Raw genomic sequence first — 19,950 nt, forward strand, 5'->3', positions numbered from 1 at the left:
AATTAGCAAAAAAAATACTCTACAATTGACCCCGAGAAGTAAAACGTATTCAATGACCTCTTCAAATGACAAGTTCATGATGTACAATGGGTTGTACAATTTTCAGCTTTACAGTCTTTATGAACAATCTATTCTAATTTATCTAGGCTGCATACAGCATACTCAGCTCAACTACGTTACATAGCTGGTCACTCCCTTTAATAAAAATTTAAGTGAAACCAACAATATTTAAACCGCGGCTTAAATTTAAACCGCGGATCAAATTCTTGTCAGGTTGGCAAACAAGTCTCTTCCTAATTGTGGGTAACCCTGTATCTCTCTCTCAAAAATGAAAAAATAAGAAAACATATTGTTTATTATTATTAAAAGATTATTATAAATAATAAAAAAAGTGTGCTGTTGCTAAAAAGTTGCAAATAAACTAAAGTAAAACTTCTTCTGTTTTCTTTCCTTTTTCCTCTTGTTCAAGCTTTCTTGAAGGAGTAAACCTTAACAAATAGAATATAGAAATATTAATATCAAAATCATAAAATGAAAGAAGTAACTGAGCTATCAGGAATCCGAGCATATAAAACAAGTTGTAAGATATCGTGACTGTTTATTTGGTTTCAATTGTACATTGAGAATAATAAAACTGTGGAAAAGGAAGACGACATTTGATGTTGTAATAAAGCAAACAGTTGTGCCATGATAACTCTAAAATCTGCATGGGAATTAGGGGAGAACTTGAAAATTACCTTCTGATAGTTGATAAATAACAACAAATTTATCAAAATAAAGACTTAACGTAGCGTCTAATGGGCTTTTAAAAAATGTGGTCTGCCTTCTTTGCATTTTAAATATTGACGGAATTATTAAACAATTTGTTGATAATTAGAATATGATTTTTCAATATCTCCAAACCACATTTTGGAATTGCAAGCCTATAATTGTCTTAATTATTAACTGTTTAAATTGGAATATAACCCAATGTGTGTTCCCGTAATAATGCTACGCAAAACAAAGACGATATAGAAGTCATCGGTTAACTCCTATGTTTATTAGGACACCCTGTAGAGAGGGAATTTGAAATGCAAGATTTTGTTTAATATATAGGTTTACCGTGCGACCATTCAATGGCTGAGGTGGTCTGTAGTTATCACTAAAAAAAAGAAAATTAAATTAAAATTGAATTGTTTACATTTTTTCCTACGAAAGGCGATCTAAAATTTAGTTAAAATGGATTGTGAACATATACTAAGCGGCCCACTATTCAAAACGGTTTAATATGCATGGTCATAGAGTGTACAATAATAACTCAAGCTTTCCTTTACAGTGGTAGGCGATTATAACTATACATTGAAGACGATTTTTTACTTAAGTTTTGATTGTTAACAAGCCTTTTTCGAATTACAAGTTTCCAATTATTCAAAGAGAAGCTTTTTCAATTGACAGCTTCGCTTAACTTCTATGTTTATGTGTGTCCATGCTGTTCAACAGCTATGATTTAAATCAAAATTGAAATAGAAAGTCGTCTTCATTGTATTGATATAATCATTGTAAGCTAAACCAAAGTGACAGCCAGACATAAAATTAAAGAATACAGTGTATATAATGCTATCTACAGTTAAAGAGGGTTGCTTAATATTACGTCTATAGTTTCCTTAAAAATATGTTTTTAGAGAATATATAAAAAACTGAACCTGAGAGATTTTCCTGTCTCGTCGGTAACTCCTCGGATAACGGCCAAATCGGCGTCTGTTTGATTCAAACAGTGTTTTTTTATTCTGCAATCTGACGCAAATGTTGACGCATAAATCATAAGGATTTTCAAACTACGTCTGTAAAACAAGGGCCAAAAAACAGCTTTAAAATCTATACATCCAGGGCTAGAAAATGTATAACGTTCAGACCAAAGGCTGAGGCTTGGTAACTCGTAACCCTGTCTCGTTATTTGGTGAACAATTTTCATGAAAGTTCTCTCTTTCCAACCAATGAAAACTAATTTCAAAATAATATTTTAAGTTCTCGTCTTTTTTAAATTCGAAAATCTAGCAACGCTTTTAAGAAAAAAAAGTTTTAACTCATAATTGAAAGAATTGAAAAAGAGTTTATTAAACACTATTCCTGAAAGATCAATTTTGTCAGTGAAAACATTCCAGAAAACAGATTCCAAGCAGGGGGGTGTTGTTAGGGAACCCTGCACAATTATAATTTTACAAACCTTTTATCTTTGCAACCTGATGGAGTAAATCTTTCATTTATAGTTCTGAAGTATTTTTTTGAAATATCAAAGGTCTATAGTATCAGGTAAATAAACCGTAAAGATTAAAAATTTTATTTTGCGGCAATGGATTTGAGTTCTTGCCACAAACTCAAATTTTTTAATCCTTATATCTTCACAATCTGATGGTGTAAACCTTTAATGTTTCAGACTTTGACTAATTGATCCAGCAAAATTCATAGTTTGAAATATCAAAAGTCTACGACATCGGATTTCAAAAATCCGGGGTTAGAAACTCTGAGTTTGTGGCAAAAACTCAGTTATTTTGTTTCTCACTTCTTCTGTTAAAAATTTAAATTCATTGTATACACAACTTTGCTAACCAAGAAAAATGTCAGATTTATCATTCATCAAACGAAAACATTTATCAAAGTCGGATTTTCTAATCCATATATCTTTGCATCCCAAACGTGTAAACCTTTGATGATCAAAACTCAGCTTGTTTCATAGATTTCATATATTGAAATGTCTAAGATTTACGACGTTGGGTAGCAAAGAAATAGAGATAGAAATAGGGATAGAAAATTCAATTCTTTTACATGTTTTCCATTATTTGGATTTAAATGGTTGGACCTTATAATGGAGATGATCCGTTGCTCCTGCAGGGATTAAGTCGTTGAGGGTGATGGACCCAATGTCAACTTCAAAATTGTTTTCAGTTCCAGGAAGCTTCTTTAATCCGTCAAGAATAGGGGTGTATTTAGCGTTAGAGCTGGCTGCAACCTGGAAAATACAAAAAATTAGATATTTGCTTTTAGATTCGTTTTAATTCGTTTCAGGTTTATCTAGCATGGAAAATACCACACGTCAAACTAACCAAACCTAAGTATGTTTCAAAGTCGTTAAATTATGGTTAATCTTAACATATGATCTCAATATCCAATCGAATAGCTTTTAAATTTGGGGATCAACGCTTGATCCCCCATTTCAAGTTATCCCTTCAGTTTATGACCACCAAGGGAATTCCCTTCAGTTTATGACCACCAAAGGATATCGAAAAGGAATTATATAATCCGTATGTCTTCATAATATGGAGATCAATGCTTGATCAACAAAACAGTTTTGACAGTCTGCTGTAATGGAATAAACTCATTTAAAACATGTTTTTAGTATCAATACAAACACGACTACAATCACTTATTAAAAATTTAAATTCGACATGGGGTGAGCAACGGAATCGGAAATGATTATTATTATTCTATGGTTTCTTTTACTTAAAGGGACTGTAAAGGAAAAATGAAATGGGGTATAGGCGGAAACCTGAAAATCTCAGGAGTTGATTAAGACATATAAGTGTTCTATCTGATGTTCCTGTCTCGAGAAATTGATAAAAAAAACTATAACAAAACATTTATATGTAAGATTTTGTACAAGATTTGTGCATAAACGGATAATATTCAACAAATATGCAACCAATCTGAAAAGAACGATAGCCCAGAGGAGCCTGAGAAACTCAAGTTTGCTCCTATTATTATTTGAATTTAATAATTTTTCATTTTTAATAGTTATAATTGATAATATTATTTATGAGTCCGGAACATGACGCCAGAACTCCAACCGAAGCAGTACAGTATTATTGTCATGTGTCTCCGTCTGGATCACGTGACCAGTATACTGCACTACCATGGGAGGGAGTTTATGTCACGTGATACGGACGTATATCTTACATATTTACGTTTTGGTATAGTTTTGACACAGTTTTATGTCAATTTCTCGAGACAGGAACATCAGATAGATGTCTTATAGGTATCATTCAACTCCTGAGATTCTCAGATTTCAGCCTATACCCCCTTTAATTTTTCCTTTACAGTCCCTTTAAACTAATGTTTAATTTTAAAAAAGTATAACTTAATATAAAGACAGCAAAAAATAATAATATTTAAACCTGGAAAATTTTAACATTCTCTTTTTTGATAAACTGCGAAATTATAAGAATTGTGTAAAGTTCAGAAGTCACGTGATTAATCAAAGAAATTGAGTCTTTGTCACAAACTCTGATTTTCTAATCACTATATCTTTGGAACCAAATGTTGTAGACCTTAGATATTTCAAATTAAGAATTCTGTTAGATCAAATAATCTGAGTTTGAAATATCAAAGGTTTAAAACATCGGGTTCTAAAGATATTGAGGTTTAAATATTTGATTTTGTTCCAAAGACCCAATTCCTTACCTGGTAAAAGAAACCCACAACTGCTAGTCCATCGGATTGAGCTGCTGCAGTCCCGAAATCCCCATACTAAATCAAAATCCGGATACTAAATCAAAATCCGGATACTAAATCAAAATCAGGATACTAAATCAAAATCCGGATACTAAATCAAAATCAGGATACTAAATCAAATCAGGATACTAAATCAAAATCAGGATACTAAATCAAATCAGGATACTAAATCAAAATCCGGATACTAAATCAAAATCCGGATACTAAATCAAAAACAGGCTACTAAATCAAAACTTGGATACTAAATCAAAATCAGGATACTAAATCAAAATCAGGATACTATATCAAAATCAGTATATAAAATCAAAATTCATTTCAGTACAGAATTAATTACAAATTACATCCCGAAATCAGGTCACGATGCAGTAAAAACACTTGTCTGACATATTTTTATTATATTTCATCTCGTGATAAGGTAAAAAACAGTATTTCTATGAATCTCTCAAACTTTGAGAATACAGTCGGTTCTCAATCGAGAGTTTAAATGACCCTGATAAGCTTCTCAACTTTGTGGAAGCCCTACTTTTCCACTTACTTTGAAGAACATATATCGGTCAATTTCACTTTTAATTGGAACCTGTAATTAGATACAAATTTCACTCGAATTTTTCTTTTTGATCACTCAATGGTCTTGAAAAAAAAAGTTGAACAGATTACGTACAGTTGAACTATACGGGGAAATAATTTTAGCCAAAAAATATCCCGTTTTATCTCACTCCATGTTTACAGTTTTTAAAATAAACTCACATTTCTTAATAGCCTATTACTAAAAAGATCTAAAAGAGTGTAAACCTCATACAGATATTATGTAAAAAATGTCTACAATATGCCAAAAATGAGCTGATGCTCAAAGATAAAACTTTAATTTCAAAAACCTTTTCCTAAAAGGAAAATTAAAAATTAAAAACTTCTTCATAGTCATAAATGTTATAATGATTTCGTCACAATTTTAAAATGTAATACAGATAAAATTTGATAAACGATGAATTGTATTATTATTTTTTTGAAAAAATTGTGTAATTTACTCATAGAGCATGATGAAACAAATATTTTGATTAAAAAAAAGTCTTTTTAACGTTTTGAGAAAAATGTCAATATAATTTAGAAAAGCTATGAAGTTTAACAAAAAATGTGAGTTTTATTTTATTTTAACAATTGTTGGACCTTGTTGGCTGGAACATATTGTAAGACAAAAACCAAGTTTTTAATTACCTTCTTATTCCAGTGCACCAAATGGATTTCAGCTGGGAGCATGGCACCAACCAGTCTAATAATCAAAACATTTTAATTTAATAAAAAGATGTTTTTATCCTCCAAATTGTTTAAAGGAACTGTAAGCGTAATTTAAAATGTCCCTCCATGCAAAGATGGCAATGCCCGATTTACAAATTACAAGTGTACCCTTGAAATAATTATATAATCAAAAAAGAGGAAAACTGACGCGAAAAGTCCTTATTTCTGTAAATAAAAGTCACTTTCGCGGAGAAATTGCAAATGAAAAACAGTTTTAAGAAACAAAAGCCGTTGTAAATCATACATTGACATATTTAGATGAAAGGTCACTTAAAATCACGTTTACATTTCCTTTAATAATATTATGGAGAGACGAAGTGNACCATCTAAATTTTAATCTTTGTCTGTTTATTTGTATGTGCGAAAACTTTTAATTATAAGTAATTTCGAATAGATCTTAATCCGTTGGAAATACTTAGTGATTTCTGAGTGGATTGAACCTATAAAAGTTCCGTCCTTAAAGTGACTGTAGAGGAAAAATGAAAGGGGGTATAGTATCTCTGTCTGTATCACGTGACCAGTATACTGCACTCTCATTGGCGGGAGTTCTTGTGACGTAATACGGACTTATAAACAATATTATTAATTATATCTTTTCAAAATAAGAATAAATTTATAAAATAATAATTGTAGAAAACCTAAGTTACAATCAGGGTTCTCTGCGATATCTTGTTATCAGGTTGGTTGCGTATTTGCTGAATATGTTCTGTTTAAACCTACTATTTCTATACAAAATTGTATATATATGCATTTTCGTATAAATTTTACACAGTTTTACATCAATTTCTCGATGTTCCATCAGACATAATTTTCATGGGTCGCGATCAAGAGCTAAACTGATTAGGTTTCAGCCTATACCCCTTTCATTTTTCCTATACAGTCTCTTTAAAGTCTTTTTAATTTGATATACCTGTGTTCAGACCCCTTGGTATCATCTTTTCCCCAATGGAGATGGAATTGAGCAAATTCAAATCTAGAATAAAATTTTTACAGTCTGAATCTATTTCTTTGTTAACCTATGCAAACCTAATAATATTGAGTAACTTTTTAACTATGCAAACCTAATTGTTTTGAAATATTCTAGAAATAAGGTTAATTTTTTTTAAGCTAATTTTCCGAGTTAAAAAAAAAATTAACTGTAAAAAACAAAGAGTAAAAAAGACATAATACAAAACAAAAAAAGGAAGACATGAAAGGAAAAATTTGACTTACATTTCACCAACGGGAAGACTTCCACCTTTGATTGTGGGAAGACTATCACCTGATAAATTTCAAAATTAGTTAATTAATACAATTTTATTCTGTATAAATAACATAGGACTGAATCTTAGGCTCTAAATGCAACACAGGACACAAGCCGGGCCGGGCAATCACACAAGCCGTATTAGTCTATACCAATTATCTAGACACAACCTTTGCTATTATGTTTCAACGAGAACCAAGCTATCTTGCAAGGTATATCGTTTCAATAGATGAGCATTACATATAAATTAAATAAATCTCAGAACATATTCATGATTTAAAGTTGTAGTCCTCAAAGTTTCAAGAATATACACTATGTACTCTTTTAACTTTTATCTGAATTAAGGAAGATATCGTCGGATTTCTATCTTAAAACTTATCAGCCATTTTTCGTCCTTTTCTCTAAAGCATTTTTCCCAAGTCATATTTATAAAGATACTTTTTAAAGATACTTTTACAGAAAAGTATCAATTTTCATAACAAATAATGTTATAATCATGTATTTTTCCAAAATAAGTCTTATCAGTCTTCAAGAACATCGTCCGTTTGGACCAATTTTTTCTCCTTTACTTATTTTCTTTGGGGGAAACTTATCTATAATACAAAAAAAGAAAATGATAGCGATTCATTCAAAATGTTGCCTGGACAGAATAAAAGTTTCTCGGATCCTTCCTTTAAACACAACTTTGCAGTCTTGGCTTCTGAGAATAACAAAAGTTGTATTAAATTAAATTAAATTTTTCAAGATTTAAACCGCGCGGCCCTCAATTGAAACCGGTTTTTGGGGGATTTGAGACACGGCTTAAATTCATTAAATTCGTACATAGGCCACATTAAAAAAAAGTTTAAGTTTAAGGCGGGTTTAAGTGCGTTTCCTAAAAAGCTTTGTATGTTACAGCATGAATTAAATATCCGTATTTTTTTCTTAAAGACTTTTTTTCATTTGTGGTTTCTCTTCTGACCTTTGCATTTTTTACTTCAAAAACAATGAAGTAATTGTGAGAACTAAACACGCTTCAAGCTAAAAGGAAAAACGTTTTCTTTCATCGTATTGATCCAATTTTAGGTGTCAAAGGTACCATTGTAAATAGGACATGTAATTATATTTAAATGGAGGGTCCTTTAAGAAATACTGAAAACTGCTATAATATCTAAAAATGAAAGTATCACTGTACCTATAGGTTTTAAGGTGAAAGTGTGGCTGTTTTGACTGACTGTAGCTGGCAGAGGAGTCCTAATGAGTAGATTATATGCAAATAGTACAATAGGTGGCAACGTAGAATTTTTACACTCTAAGTACAGTACAGCTGAATTCTTACGTAACAAGTGTCAACAATTGTATGTGTCTGACAAAAATTATTAAAAATAGTGATAATAAAGTGCTTATCCTATTGTAAAATAAGTGTTTTTTTTATATTTTCTGTTTTTACACTTTTGTTATTTAATCGTGGAAAACATGTAAACTACTGGGATAAAATGTTGTCTTCCTTGTTATATTTGACACTTATGACGTCGTGAATAATCGATCCATTTCTCTGTTGCTACCTATTGTACTTGATAATCCATCTGATTTTATGTGTAAATAATATTGAAAGAACAAAATTATAATAATTTAGAAAACTTACTCATATCCGATGAACTCCAAAGCCCCAGTGACATTACTGTAAAAAAAATCATTTAGTAATCATTTGACAAAAAATGTATCTTAAAAACTAAATTTCTAATATTATTAATAATTGAGTTGAAGATTTTACCAAAAGGGGACAAAATTACAAAAAAAACTACTTTTTCGGAAACGATGTATTTTTGTAAAAATTGATTTCGAAAATAGGCATTTTTGAATTTTTTTAATGTCAGAAATAATGCTAGAAAATAATTCTATAAACAAGATTTCGAATTTAAGAATTAATTTTTTCACAATGTAAGTGACAAAGTAAAAATATTATTTTAATTTTTTAGTTAAAAAAATGTTAGAAAAAGAAATAATATGTTACCTAGCTGGAGCAGTTGAAACATCTAGATCTAGAGGGGATTGAGAAGATATATGTTACCTAGCTGGAGCAGTTGAAACATCTAGATCAGATTGAGAAGATATATGTTACCTAGCTGGAGCAGTTGAAACATCTTGATCTAGAGGAGATTGAGAAGATATATGTTACCTAGCTGGAGCAGTTGAAACATCTAGATCTAGAGGAGATTGAGAAGATATATGTTACCTAGCTGGAGCAGTTGAAACATCTAGATCTAGAGGAGATTGAGAAGATATATGTTACCTAGCTGGAGCAGTTGAAACATCTAGATCTAGAGGAGATTGAGAAGATGCTCCACAGAGAGGATATTTTTCAGCCCATTTGTCAGGACCTATATTATAGTCATAGTGTACAGTCACAGTGGGCAGCCTTGTATCTGTCATTTAAACTCTATCGGGACCTGTACTGTCACAGTGTTCAGCCGGCCTTGTGAAATGTGCTAAAGTTAAGTATGTACAGTATTGCACTGTATCCGTAGTTAAATATCTATCGTCGTTATTTAAAATGTGAGACCTCGAAATGTTTTTGAAAAAAAAATTTTTTTTAACTTTGGCATGAAACTTGATGTTCTATTCCTTTGATATTTTAAACTATGAATTCTGTTTGATCAAAACCTGAAGTTTGATATATCGAAGGTTTACTCCATCAAGTTTTGCAAATATAGGGGAAAAAATTAAGTTTAAGACGAGTTATCGTATGCCAAGTCATGAAACTGGTGGATATTAGCCTGCAGATGGATATTAATTTGGAGTTTGTTTCGAACACTAAACCCCTATCTATCATCTTCGTATCTCAATACTTGCAGGGATTGTACAATATTAGAATAGTTTAACAACTAAAAGATGATCCAGTTTAATCAAATCTGTTTTACCATCTTAAAAATTCAACCTATTTTCAAGCGGACTTAACTGTAATTTAAAAAAAAAATATTTAAAAAAATGTCTTACCGTTGTCGGCAGAATATCCCCAACTGGATCCTAGAATAATTCCAAATAATTAAAAAAAGTTTATTTATTTTAAAATTTATCAAGAATTTCTAAACTTAAACAAGGTTTGGTAAAATAGGTTAGAGGGGAACCTATCTCACAACTTGAATCAGTAGAAATAATTGTTTAATAATACATTGCAAGCGCATAAGTGAATACATTATAATGTACACTCTACCGTTGTACATTTTTAATGTACATTCTTTACTAAACACCTGCCACTTTACACATGGTTACTGTGAAATATAAACTTAACACTACCCAGGAATTGGAATACTGTAATACTATTAAAATAATATTGTGCAAGTTTGTAATTATCTTTTATAAAATTTTTTGTTTAATTTATAAAAAAATGTTAAAAATAAACTCAATACTACATTTTTAGACTTTACCCTTCGGAATGTTAATGTACAAAGTGTAAAGTACGCTTTCCTTTTAGATTCTACACTTTACACTTTACCCTGAGATAGCACAGTTTTCTTCCCTGTTTTTTTATACGGAGTTTTCCCGAAAGATGACAGGAGGTATAGGCTTAGGTTGAAGAAAATTCGATGGTGATCATTACTAATTGTATACTTCAATTTGTTACGTCTATAAGGAGAAAATTGTTAAAAGCGGCCTATACCGAAGACCGTAATGTCCATACAAAAGTTGCAATATTCGTCTCGGATCATAAAAAATCAATTTCACTCTAAACAAATCATTCAGATATTACAACCTATAACCTTCGAATTCTATTCGACGCCTAGTTGATATTCAATGAATATTTTTTATTTGCTTTATACATGAATTCAATTAAAATGACCATTAGTTGGCCGCCAGGTTCACTGCTCTCGATGTTTCTGCATGGTTCCACGTTGGAGAGACACCTAGCGGACAAAAATTCGTGGTTTTTAGTGCATATTATTTATAAAACAAATAAGAAAATAATATGAAGTATCAACTATATAAAAATGCGTCTAATAGAATTCGATGATTACAGTCTGTAATATCGGACTGATTTGATGGAAATTGAATAGATTTTTTACGATCTGAGTCAAATAAAGCAACTTTCTGATTTTGGACGCTACGTTCTTGTTTGTGTTTAACCTTTGTCTCTTCATAGACGCAACAGATAGAAGTAAGCTTAAGAACAATCACCATCGAATACTTTTCGACGTAAGCCTATACCCCCTTTAATTTTCGCGAACACTCCCTTTAAACACAATATAGTCGTAACATAGCGAAAAACAATTTTTATTGCACACTGTTTCATTCATGATAATTCTGAAAAAATACTTGAAATTTCTATTGATGAAAATGATTGAAAAATCCTAAATTTTGAAATTGCAGGGTGTAAAAATGAAAAAATGAAAAGTTATTCTTGCTTTTCTGACGTTAATGTTAAATGTTGTTCATATTCGGATTTTTTATTCCTATATATAGCTTGTTCTGTCCAAACTCTTATAAGGCTGTGAGTAGAGTGAAACTACAGCAATTTGAAGTTATCTCATTACATTATTACAGATTTAATCATGCTAAAGCAGCTGGAACATCTTTAAGCTAGAGGAACAAGGAGATAACCTAGAATTGATAAAGCCTTTAAAAGAGGTCGATATATTTAGATACAGAAATGGTACATAGAAGGAAATGAATCATTTGATGTACTGCATATGTACCGTATTCCGTCCTTAGTCTGCACTCTGTACAGCTACAGTTGACTGCAAAATAAAAGTTATTAAATATTATCTTTTTCAAAAAGAGATATAATCAGGCCAAGGAAAATAAGACCAAGTAGGATTAGGCCAAGTAAGATTAGGCCAAGTAGGATTAGCTAAGAATGATTAGACCAAGGAGGAATAGGCCAAGTAGGATTAAGCCAAGGAAGACAAGACAAAGGAGAATTAGACTAAGGAGTAATATGCAAACTAGGATTAGACCAAGGAGGAAAATTCCAAGGACGGTTTGACCAAGGAGAATAAGACCAAGAAATAATAGGCCAAGTAGGATTAGGCCAAGGAGGATTAGACTGCAAGGAAAACTAGTCAAAGAGGAATAGGCCAAGTATTATTAAGTCAAGGAGGATTAGACCAAGGAATACTAGACCAAGGAGGATTAGGCCAAGGAGAACTAGACAAAGGAGTATTATACCAAGAACGATTAGGCCAGTGAAGATTAGACCAAGGAGGATTAGACCAATGAGGATCTGACCAATAAAGATCAGAAAAAGAAGGATTAAACGAAGGAGGATGGGACCAAGAAGGATTGGACCAAGGAGGATTGGAACAAGGAGGATTGGACTAAGGAGGATTGGAACAAGGAGGATCGGACCAAGGAGGATTGGACCAAGGAGGATTGGACCAAGGAGGATTATACCAAGGATCATTAGACCTAGGCAAATTAGACCAAGGCAAATTGGACCAAGGCAGATTAGACCAAGTAGGATGAGACAAAGAAGGATTAGACCAACTGAGATAAGACTAAGGTGGATTAGACCAAGGAGGATTGGACCGATTGGAGGATTAGACCGAGGAGAGCTAGACCAAGGAGGATTAGAACAATTAGGATTAGACCAAGGAGAATAAGACTAAGGAGGAATAGACAAAGTAGGATTAGATAAAGGCAAACTTAACCAAGAATGATTAGACCAAGAAGGATTAGACCTAGTAGGATAAAACTAAGGAGGAATATATCAAAGAAGATAAGGCCAAGGAGGATTGTACTAAGGAAGATTAAGAACTAGACCAAGGAGGATTACACTAAGTAGGATTAGAACAAGGAGAATAAGACCAAGGAGGAATTGACAAAGTAGGATTACACCAAGGCAAATTAGACCAAGGAGGATTAAACAAAGAAGGATTAGACCAAGTGAGAATAAGACTAAGGAAAATTAGACCAAGGAGGACTAGACCAAGGAGGATAAGACAAAGGAGGATTATACCAAGGAGGATAATACTAAGGAGAATTAGACCAAGGTGTATTATACCAAGGAGTATTAGGCCAAGTAGGATTATACTAAGAAGGATTATACCAGGAGGATTAAACCAAGGATGATTAGACCAAGGAGGATTAGACCAATGTGGATGAGATCATGCAGGATTAGAATAAGTATGATTAGAAAAAGAAGGATTAGACCAAGGAGAAGCAGACCAAGTAGGATTAGACTAAGAAGGATTATACCAGATATGAAATATAAAATAATATTACACGATAAATTCAGGATGATATTTACAAACTATCAAAACTCATTTACGAAACCTGGTTTCTGATCCCAAGTTTATTTCCAATTTCTTGTCTGAAGTTTCCGGCTCTGGGAGACAAAGGCACCTCTGTCAAGAAAGTACAACGATAGAAAGAGAAGGCGTCATTGCCTAGTGTTTTCCTTGTTTTAATTATTTACATATGTAACTTAGCTTAAACAATTATATATCATTAACCTGCCAGTCTAATTTCATCCAAGGTTTCAGGGAGATTCCTTTTTCTTTTTTCAAGTACAATCATTTCCCCATCTATTTTCTTTCTTTTCCTTTCATTCCCTTAAATTCCCTTCCATTCCCTTCCATTCCCTTCCATTCCCTTCCATTCCCTTCCATTCCCTTCCGTTCCCTTCCGTTCCCTTCCATTCCCTTCCATTCCCTTCCATTTCCTTCCATTTCCTTCCATTCCCTTCCATTCTCTTCCATTCCCTTCCATTTCCTTCCATTTCCTTCCATTCCCTTCCATCTACTTCCATTTCATTCCATTCCTTACATTCCCTTCCAATTACTTTCATTCTTCCCTTCCATTCCCTTCCATTCCCTTCCCTTCCAATTCTTTCATTCCCTTTAATTGCCTTTCATGTAATAAATCTAGGTCCTGAGATTACAATACTCAAAGTCTAATTACAGTCTCACTGACTCTATCTCTAGCCAAACTCTAGGCTCTCAATATATAGCCAAAACTCATTATACGTATACGTACGTATATGTATACGTCCGTATAACACAAAGGTTCATGTAGTACTAATTTATTTATATACAGGTAAAATTAAACTGACCGGACTAGCCGGACAGGGTCAACATAAAAATAGATAAGATATATTACTAGCATGGATAATATAGATCGTACTAAGCATTACTACAGAATATGCTACAAATCCCAGGGGGGACGGTGTCAAAAGTTATCATTCAATGCCCCTTTTAACGATCTCTTGACATCATAGTTCTCCAAAATTAGTCATCAGTCGCTCCAGCTGGATTTGGGTCAGCCCCGGGTCTAACCTTGAACTACCCTGGATCTAGAACAGCAACATTGGTGATATCAATGCGCTGAGAAGCAACATCGTAATCTATAACCCCAGGTTGATATCTACGGACACATCCCACTCCAGGTACTGACTGAGTGACCTAAACAAGTTGCAAACAGCATCGTAACCTCTCACTCTGTGCTGATCTTGGTGGGCGCATCTAGCTTTCGATCCTCTCATGTTAGACTGTTGGTGTAGAACCTCTAGCATTGATAGCTTTCCATTGAGAAGGACTCTAGCTAGGTTGATATCTTATAGACTCCTTGGTTTCTGGTTAAGTCACGCTTCATTTCATGTGAAGGAAACAGCTCTTTTCCTGACATCATGTAGATGGGCATCTGGGGTTGGAGGTGGTAGTCAGGTGTAAACATCTGTTGAGTTATTTCGCTCCAATCCTTAAAACCCTCTGTGATAGAGAGGAACATGAATAAAAGCATCAAACCAGTACGAAACAGAGAACTACTCCATGATCTGTTACTCCTCCTTGTGTTCCTTGTTGACTGACCAATAGCTGGAGAGATAGAATTGTTCTGCACTGCTGCCATAGTGGCACGTTCTGGCTGCACTGGTAGGGCTGCGATCATTCCTGCCTGTGGATCTCTCATAACTAGGGTAAGGGGTGAAATTTGTACTGTCCCGGCCAGGTTTTCTGCTGGTCTCTCTATGCAGCCACAGCGATCCAAAAATTGATCCTTTGCATTTCTTGGCTTGAATCTCTTGGTCCCAGCTGGCTTCATACTCCTCATATGGTACACGAGGAATATCTTTCAATCCCCTCTTGATCCCTTCTCGCTTTCTCCATTTATCATGATGGAGGTTTTTCTTCAGTTCAGTTTGCCCTCACTTTACTCCTCCAGCCCCTTCATGCATATATATCTCGTTCTCCTGATGATAGACTGGCATTGTACTTGAGGATTGGGGTAGGATTGGCTGGGTTGGTTCATCTTGTAATCTCCTCTTGATCCCTTCCCTCTTCCTCCATTTTTCGTTATGGCTGTTTTCCTTGGGTTCAGCTTGGCTTCTCTTTACTCCCCCAGTCACCTCCTGAATATCCATCTCGTTCTCTGGGCTGTAGGCTGGCACTGCACCTGAAGGTTGGAGTAGGGTTGGCTGGGTTGGTTCTCCGGTATTTTCAAGGCTGGGGAAGGGCTGATACTCTGCCCCCCTCTTCCCCTCTCCCTGCATATCAACTCTTCTATCTAAATCCAGAGTGGGGTGGGATCCCTTCCCTCCCTCTTCACAGCTGGATGTTATCTGAGTTTCACAGTCAGTCTGTCTAATCTCCAGTGGGTCAGTCTGATCAGCTGTATCTCTCCTGGCCTCTGGTATCTTCTGTTACCTGTTTCTCTACATCCAGAGCTGGAATTTCCGTAATCTCATCCCCTCCTTGAAACGAGGGGTGGGGTGGGTCACTGGGTAGGCCATGTACATAATTCTACCCCCAAAATTTCTTGAGAATGTCCAAGCTAACTATCCTTGGTTTACCCTGCTCTTACACTGCAATTACCTCAGCCAACGCTGGGGCCATCAATCTTAAAATCTTATAGGGCCCCGCCCAGTACGACCTGAGTTTGTCACAGCTGCCATGTACTATGTACCTTGGTATTGTATTCATTTTGCATCTCCCTGCCCATTGTTCTCAGAATACCCACTATTGTTCTATGCCATTGTTCCTTAATATTAGATGAAGGGTTGTAAGGGGGGGGGGTCCTGGTATGCAAAATCTTCAATTCATTAAATAGTTCAACCCATAACTTATTTATGAATTCTGCTCCGTTGTCGGAGTGAATTTGGTTGGGCAATCCAAAAACACTGAAATGTTCATGCATCAATACTCTAGCCACAGTGCCCGCCTCCTTGTTGCAAATAGGATATGCACTAGCAAATCTTGTAAATCCATCCTGTACCGTTAACATATAATGATTCTTTCTCACGGTTTTCTGACATTGATACTAAGTCTATGAATACTTTCTCCCCTACATTGTCCACTGTGCTAGGCACATGAGGCCCTCTCTTGGCTTGAATACTCCTTTCCTTAGCTAGGCAGGTGTTACACCGATCCACCAGCCTCTGGATTTTCTCAAGTGCAGACATTGCAAAGAATGTTTTCTGAAACTTGTCTAACATTCCTGTCACGCCTCTATGTCCCCCAACCACGCCCTCATGACAAATCTTGAACACTTCCTCTAACTTCACTGCTGGTACACAAACAAGTAAGGCATCATATGGCTTGGCTGGATCTGTGTGACGGTTATAACATAAGATTCCATTATGCATCACAAACAGGGTAGGATTGAATATCTGCCTCACTGATATCACTTCCTGTATTCCTCCCCTCACTTCCTTCATCTTGGGTACTTTACCATCTATGATCCACTTAATGACTTCCTTCCAGACTTCATCCTCTTCCTGTAACTTCCTCAGTACGTTTCCTTCCATTATCTCGAATCTTTTCTCGTTACTCAGGTTGTGATTAGTAGGCAGATATCCTGCAAACTTCCGCCTCCTTTTTCCTATTTCCACAGGGTTTTCTTCTAGGTCTAATGCAAAAGTTATCTTCATCTCTCCCACTTCATCAGCTTCTTGATACTCTTCGTTTTCTTCTGTTGTTGGCTCATCTAAATGTTTGGCTCTGGACAAAGCATCTGCATTAACGTTCTCACTTCCTTTCTTATTTATCACGATGAACTCAAACTGAGCCAGTTCCGCATACCAGTGTTGAAAAAAAATTTCCTCTGATTTCAAGTTTATGATATACTTCAAACTAGCAGCATCAGTGTACACTAGGAAGGGGGGCCGGTACCTCAGAACATGTTCCCATTTCTTCATACACTTCACCTGGGCGAGGAGCTCCCCCTTGGCACTGGAGTAGTGTCTCTTGTAACGATTACACTTCTGCCCCCAACAGCCCAGAAAACGTTCCACTCCCTCTTGTTTCTGAGACAAAACCCCTGCAATGTTAAGAGACGACCAGTCCGTAGTAAGGATGAAAGGTTCATCTGAATCAAAATCTGGGTAAGCTTGTATCTGCCCTGCTGAAAACTCTGCCTTCAACTCCAGGAAATCCTTCTCCATATCTTCAGTCCACAAAAATTTCTCTGCCTTCTATTCATCCTGTTGGTCAAAGCTGAGTACCTGGGAATAAAACCTCTGTAATAACCCATGAATCCTAGGAATGACAACATTTCCTTGCAACTAGTAGGACTTGGCCAGCTCTGTATATCTTTTACATATTGATCCAACATCTGTACTCCGCCCTGACTCACTTTATGTCCTAAGTATTCGGTTTCTGTCGGAAATATCTTGGTCTTGAATCTTGATCCCTGCCTTCGTATGAGCTTCCACGATATTCTTCAGATGCTTCAAGTGGTCCCAAGTGTCCATGGAGTACACCATGATGTTGTCCAAATATGATAACCAGTACTCCACAGGTAAGTGTGCCAGGGCCAGGTCCAACATCTGGCTGTAGACGCTTCCGGCGTTTGACAGGCCAAAGGGCATCTTTATATATCAAAATGTACTGAAAGGACTAATAAAATCTGTACAATCCCTGCTCCCCTCCTCTATCTGGATCGTTTTGTATGCACCACAGGCCTCGATTCAAGTGAATCAGGTTTTCCTGGATATTCGTCAGAGGATAAGCATCCTTGATTGTGACATCATTAAGCTGCCTCAGGTCAGTCACCGATCTTGTCCTACCATCCTTTTACTTCAGAGGAACTAGTAGTGATGCCCGGGGACTGTTTGCAGGTTCTATAATCCCATGTTGGATCCACTCATTCAATTGTTCTTTCAAGTGTGCACTCTAATCAGGGTTCAATGGCCTCACCTTGGATCTCTTAGGTGCTGCCCCTGGCTGTAATTCTATCCGCAGCTCCAGTAAATCTGTTTTGCCATAATGGTTAGGGTGAAGGGCTAACGTAGAAAAGTTTTCCAGGAAAAGTTTGATCACTTCCTCTTTCAGCTCTGCATCCCTGTTCAAAATCTCGTTCTCATCTATCTTGAAACTATCCTTGATAAACTTCCTTCTACTCTCTTCTGTTGAATAATCGGATTCTTGCAATGAATTGATGGATTCCTGAGGTTTCCCATAGGCACTGCACAGCATGTTTCCCCCTATCATCTTTCAGAATTGACCTGACATTAAAGTACCTTTCACTAGATTGCCTGTATCTACTAAGGCAAACCCATATATGTCTTGTTTAAATAACTTAAATTTCAGCATATGAGGTTTTACGGTAGTCCCTCTCAACCAAATCAACATTGTTCAGATGCATGAGAATATTCCTTTTCCATTCTCTAAGTTCTATTTCCTTACTTCCGTTAGGTCTCAAACTATCCATCACTTCTGGATTAAAGTCATTCTTCAACTTCCTAACATTGTTTATATTATTCACTACTTCCGTCCTAACTTCTCCATTCCCTTCTGGTACTAACTTACACAAATCATGGACATTAGGATTGACAGAATTGTTTATTAAATGATTAGTAAATACATTCACATCATTGTTTTCTGCAATCTTAGGAGTTAAGGACCTTCCGTCACCGCAACTCCCTACGGAAAAACCGCTTCTGGTACCAGTTTCTTCAGAACTTCCTGCATCGCTGCCATGGATTTGGCCATATCCGCCATTTGTCCGCCTCCATAACCGCCATTCTCTCTTCTTCCCTGGTTTCTCTGTTCTCCTCTACATTCCCATGAAAATGACGCTCTTTCCCTCAGATGCAAACAAAATTGAGGGGCATGAACTGGTCTTATGAGTGTCACCTCCGTACTTCTTGTTAGGATTCTTCCTCTTCCATTCATCATACTTCCTGCAATCCCTCTTCTGGTGACCTGGTTTCTTGCAAAAATAACACACACCTCCGCCCTGTAGGGCATTTATTCCGATCTCAGCATCCAATTCTTCAGCATCTGACACATATTTCACCAGCCTTGGCATGGCATTGACGTCCATGGGCACCTGTCCTGTCTTCAACATCGCGTTGGCCTTGGTCATCTTGCTCCTATCATACCCATATGTACTCTGTAGGCCTGCCATATCCTGTGCTGGAGCCCTGGGGTCCATGTTATAAGTCTTCAGGTTCACTAGCTGGTGGTCCAGAACTGCCTTAATCTCCCTCTCATGCTTAATATATTTAGGCATAAACATCAGGCAAGTTTTCCTCAGTTCAGGGTTGTATAATCCTAACAACATATTAGTCTTTAACTCGACTAAACTCCTCCTGGCTGGTGGGTAGGCTTGCACTAATAACCTTAGCTTGTCTGTGTAATACTGACGAGCATTTTCATTTCTCGCCTATCTCCTGTGCAAGTATTCCATCTTCCTGCCCTCCTCATCCTTCTCGTGAGTGAACTTCTTCAATAATTCTTGAAAGAATTCACCAATTTCGTAGTTATCGAAAGCTAATCCATCAGGTTTCAACAATGATATCTCAGACTGTGCTTTTCCGGTTATACAGTCTAACAGCATCCTTTTTATGGCATCATTAGGGATTGTTTCAGACTCAAATCTTGACAGATGCTTCTCTAATTTGGCACGCCAGTTAAACACCTTACTAGGGTTACTATCATGTGTTCTGGCTCTACAGCTAAAATCCAACAGTCTCTTCTTATACTCAGCTTCCGCCCTGCTCAGATCTTGTAACG

At 35.7% G+C, this 19,950-nt stretch overlaps 1 protein-coding gene across 1 annotated transcript; it reads right to left on the reverse strand.

The window, feature by feature from the left end:
• Positions 1–337: 337 nt before the first annotated feature.
• Positions 338–11,139, reverse strand: LOC111712057 (carbonic anhydrase). The gene is made up of 16 exons (XM_023486566.1): positions 11,126–11,139; positions 10,497–10,627; positions 9,998–10,027; positions 9,294–9,381; positions 8,646–8,681; positions 8,196–8,254; positions 7,662–7,721; positions 6,991–7,039; positions 6,689–6,751; positions 5,698–5,752; positions 4,435–4,500; positions 2,837–2,986; positions 2,107–2,179; positions 1,683–1,737; positions 1,102–1,141; positions 338–488 (listed from the first exon to the last, which is right to left on the reverse strand). The coding sequence occupies exons 1-16, from the start codon at positions 11,137–11,139 to the stop codon at positions 465–467; spliced, it is 993 nt and encodes a 330-aa protein (XP_023342334.1). The 3' UTR covers positions 338–464.
• Positions 11,140–19,950: the final 8,811 nt, after the last annotated feature.

Source organism: Eurytemora carolleeae, unplaced genomic scaffold (assembly GCF_000591075.1).
Source record: "Eurytemora carolleeae unplaced genomic scaffold, Eaff_2.0 scaffold1088, whole genome shotgun sequence".
NCBI classification, from domain to species: Eukaryota; Metazoa; Arthropoda; class Copepoda; order Calanoida; family Temoridae; genus Eurytemora; species Eurytemora carolleeae.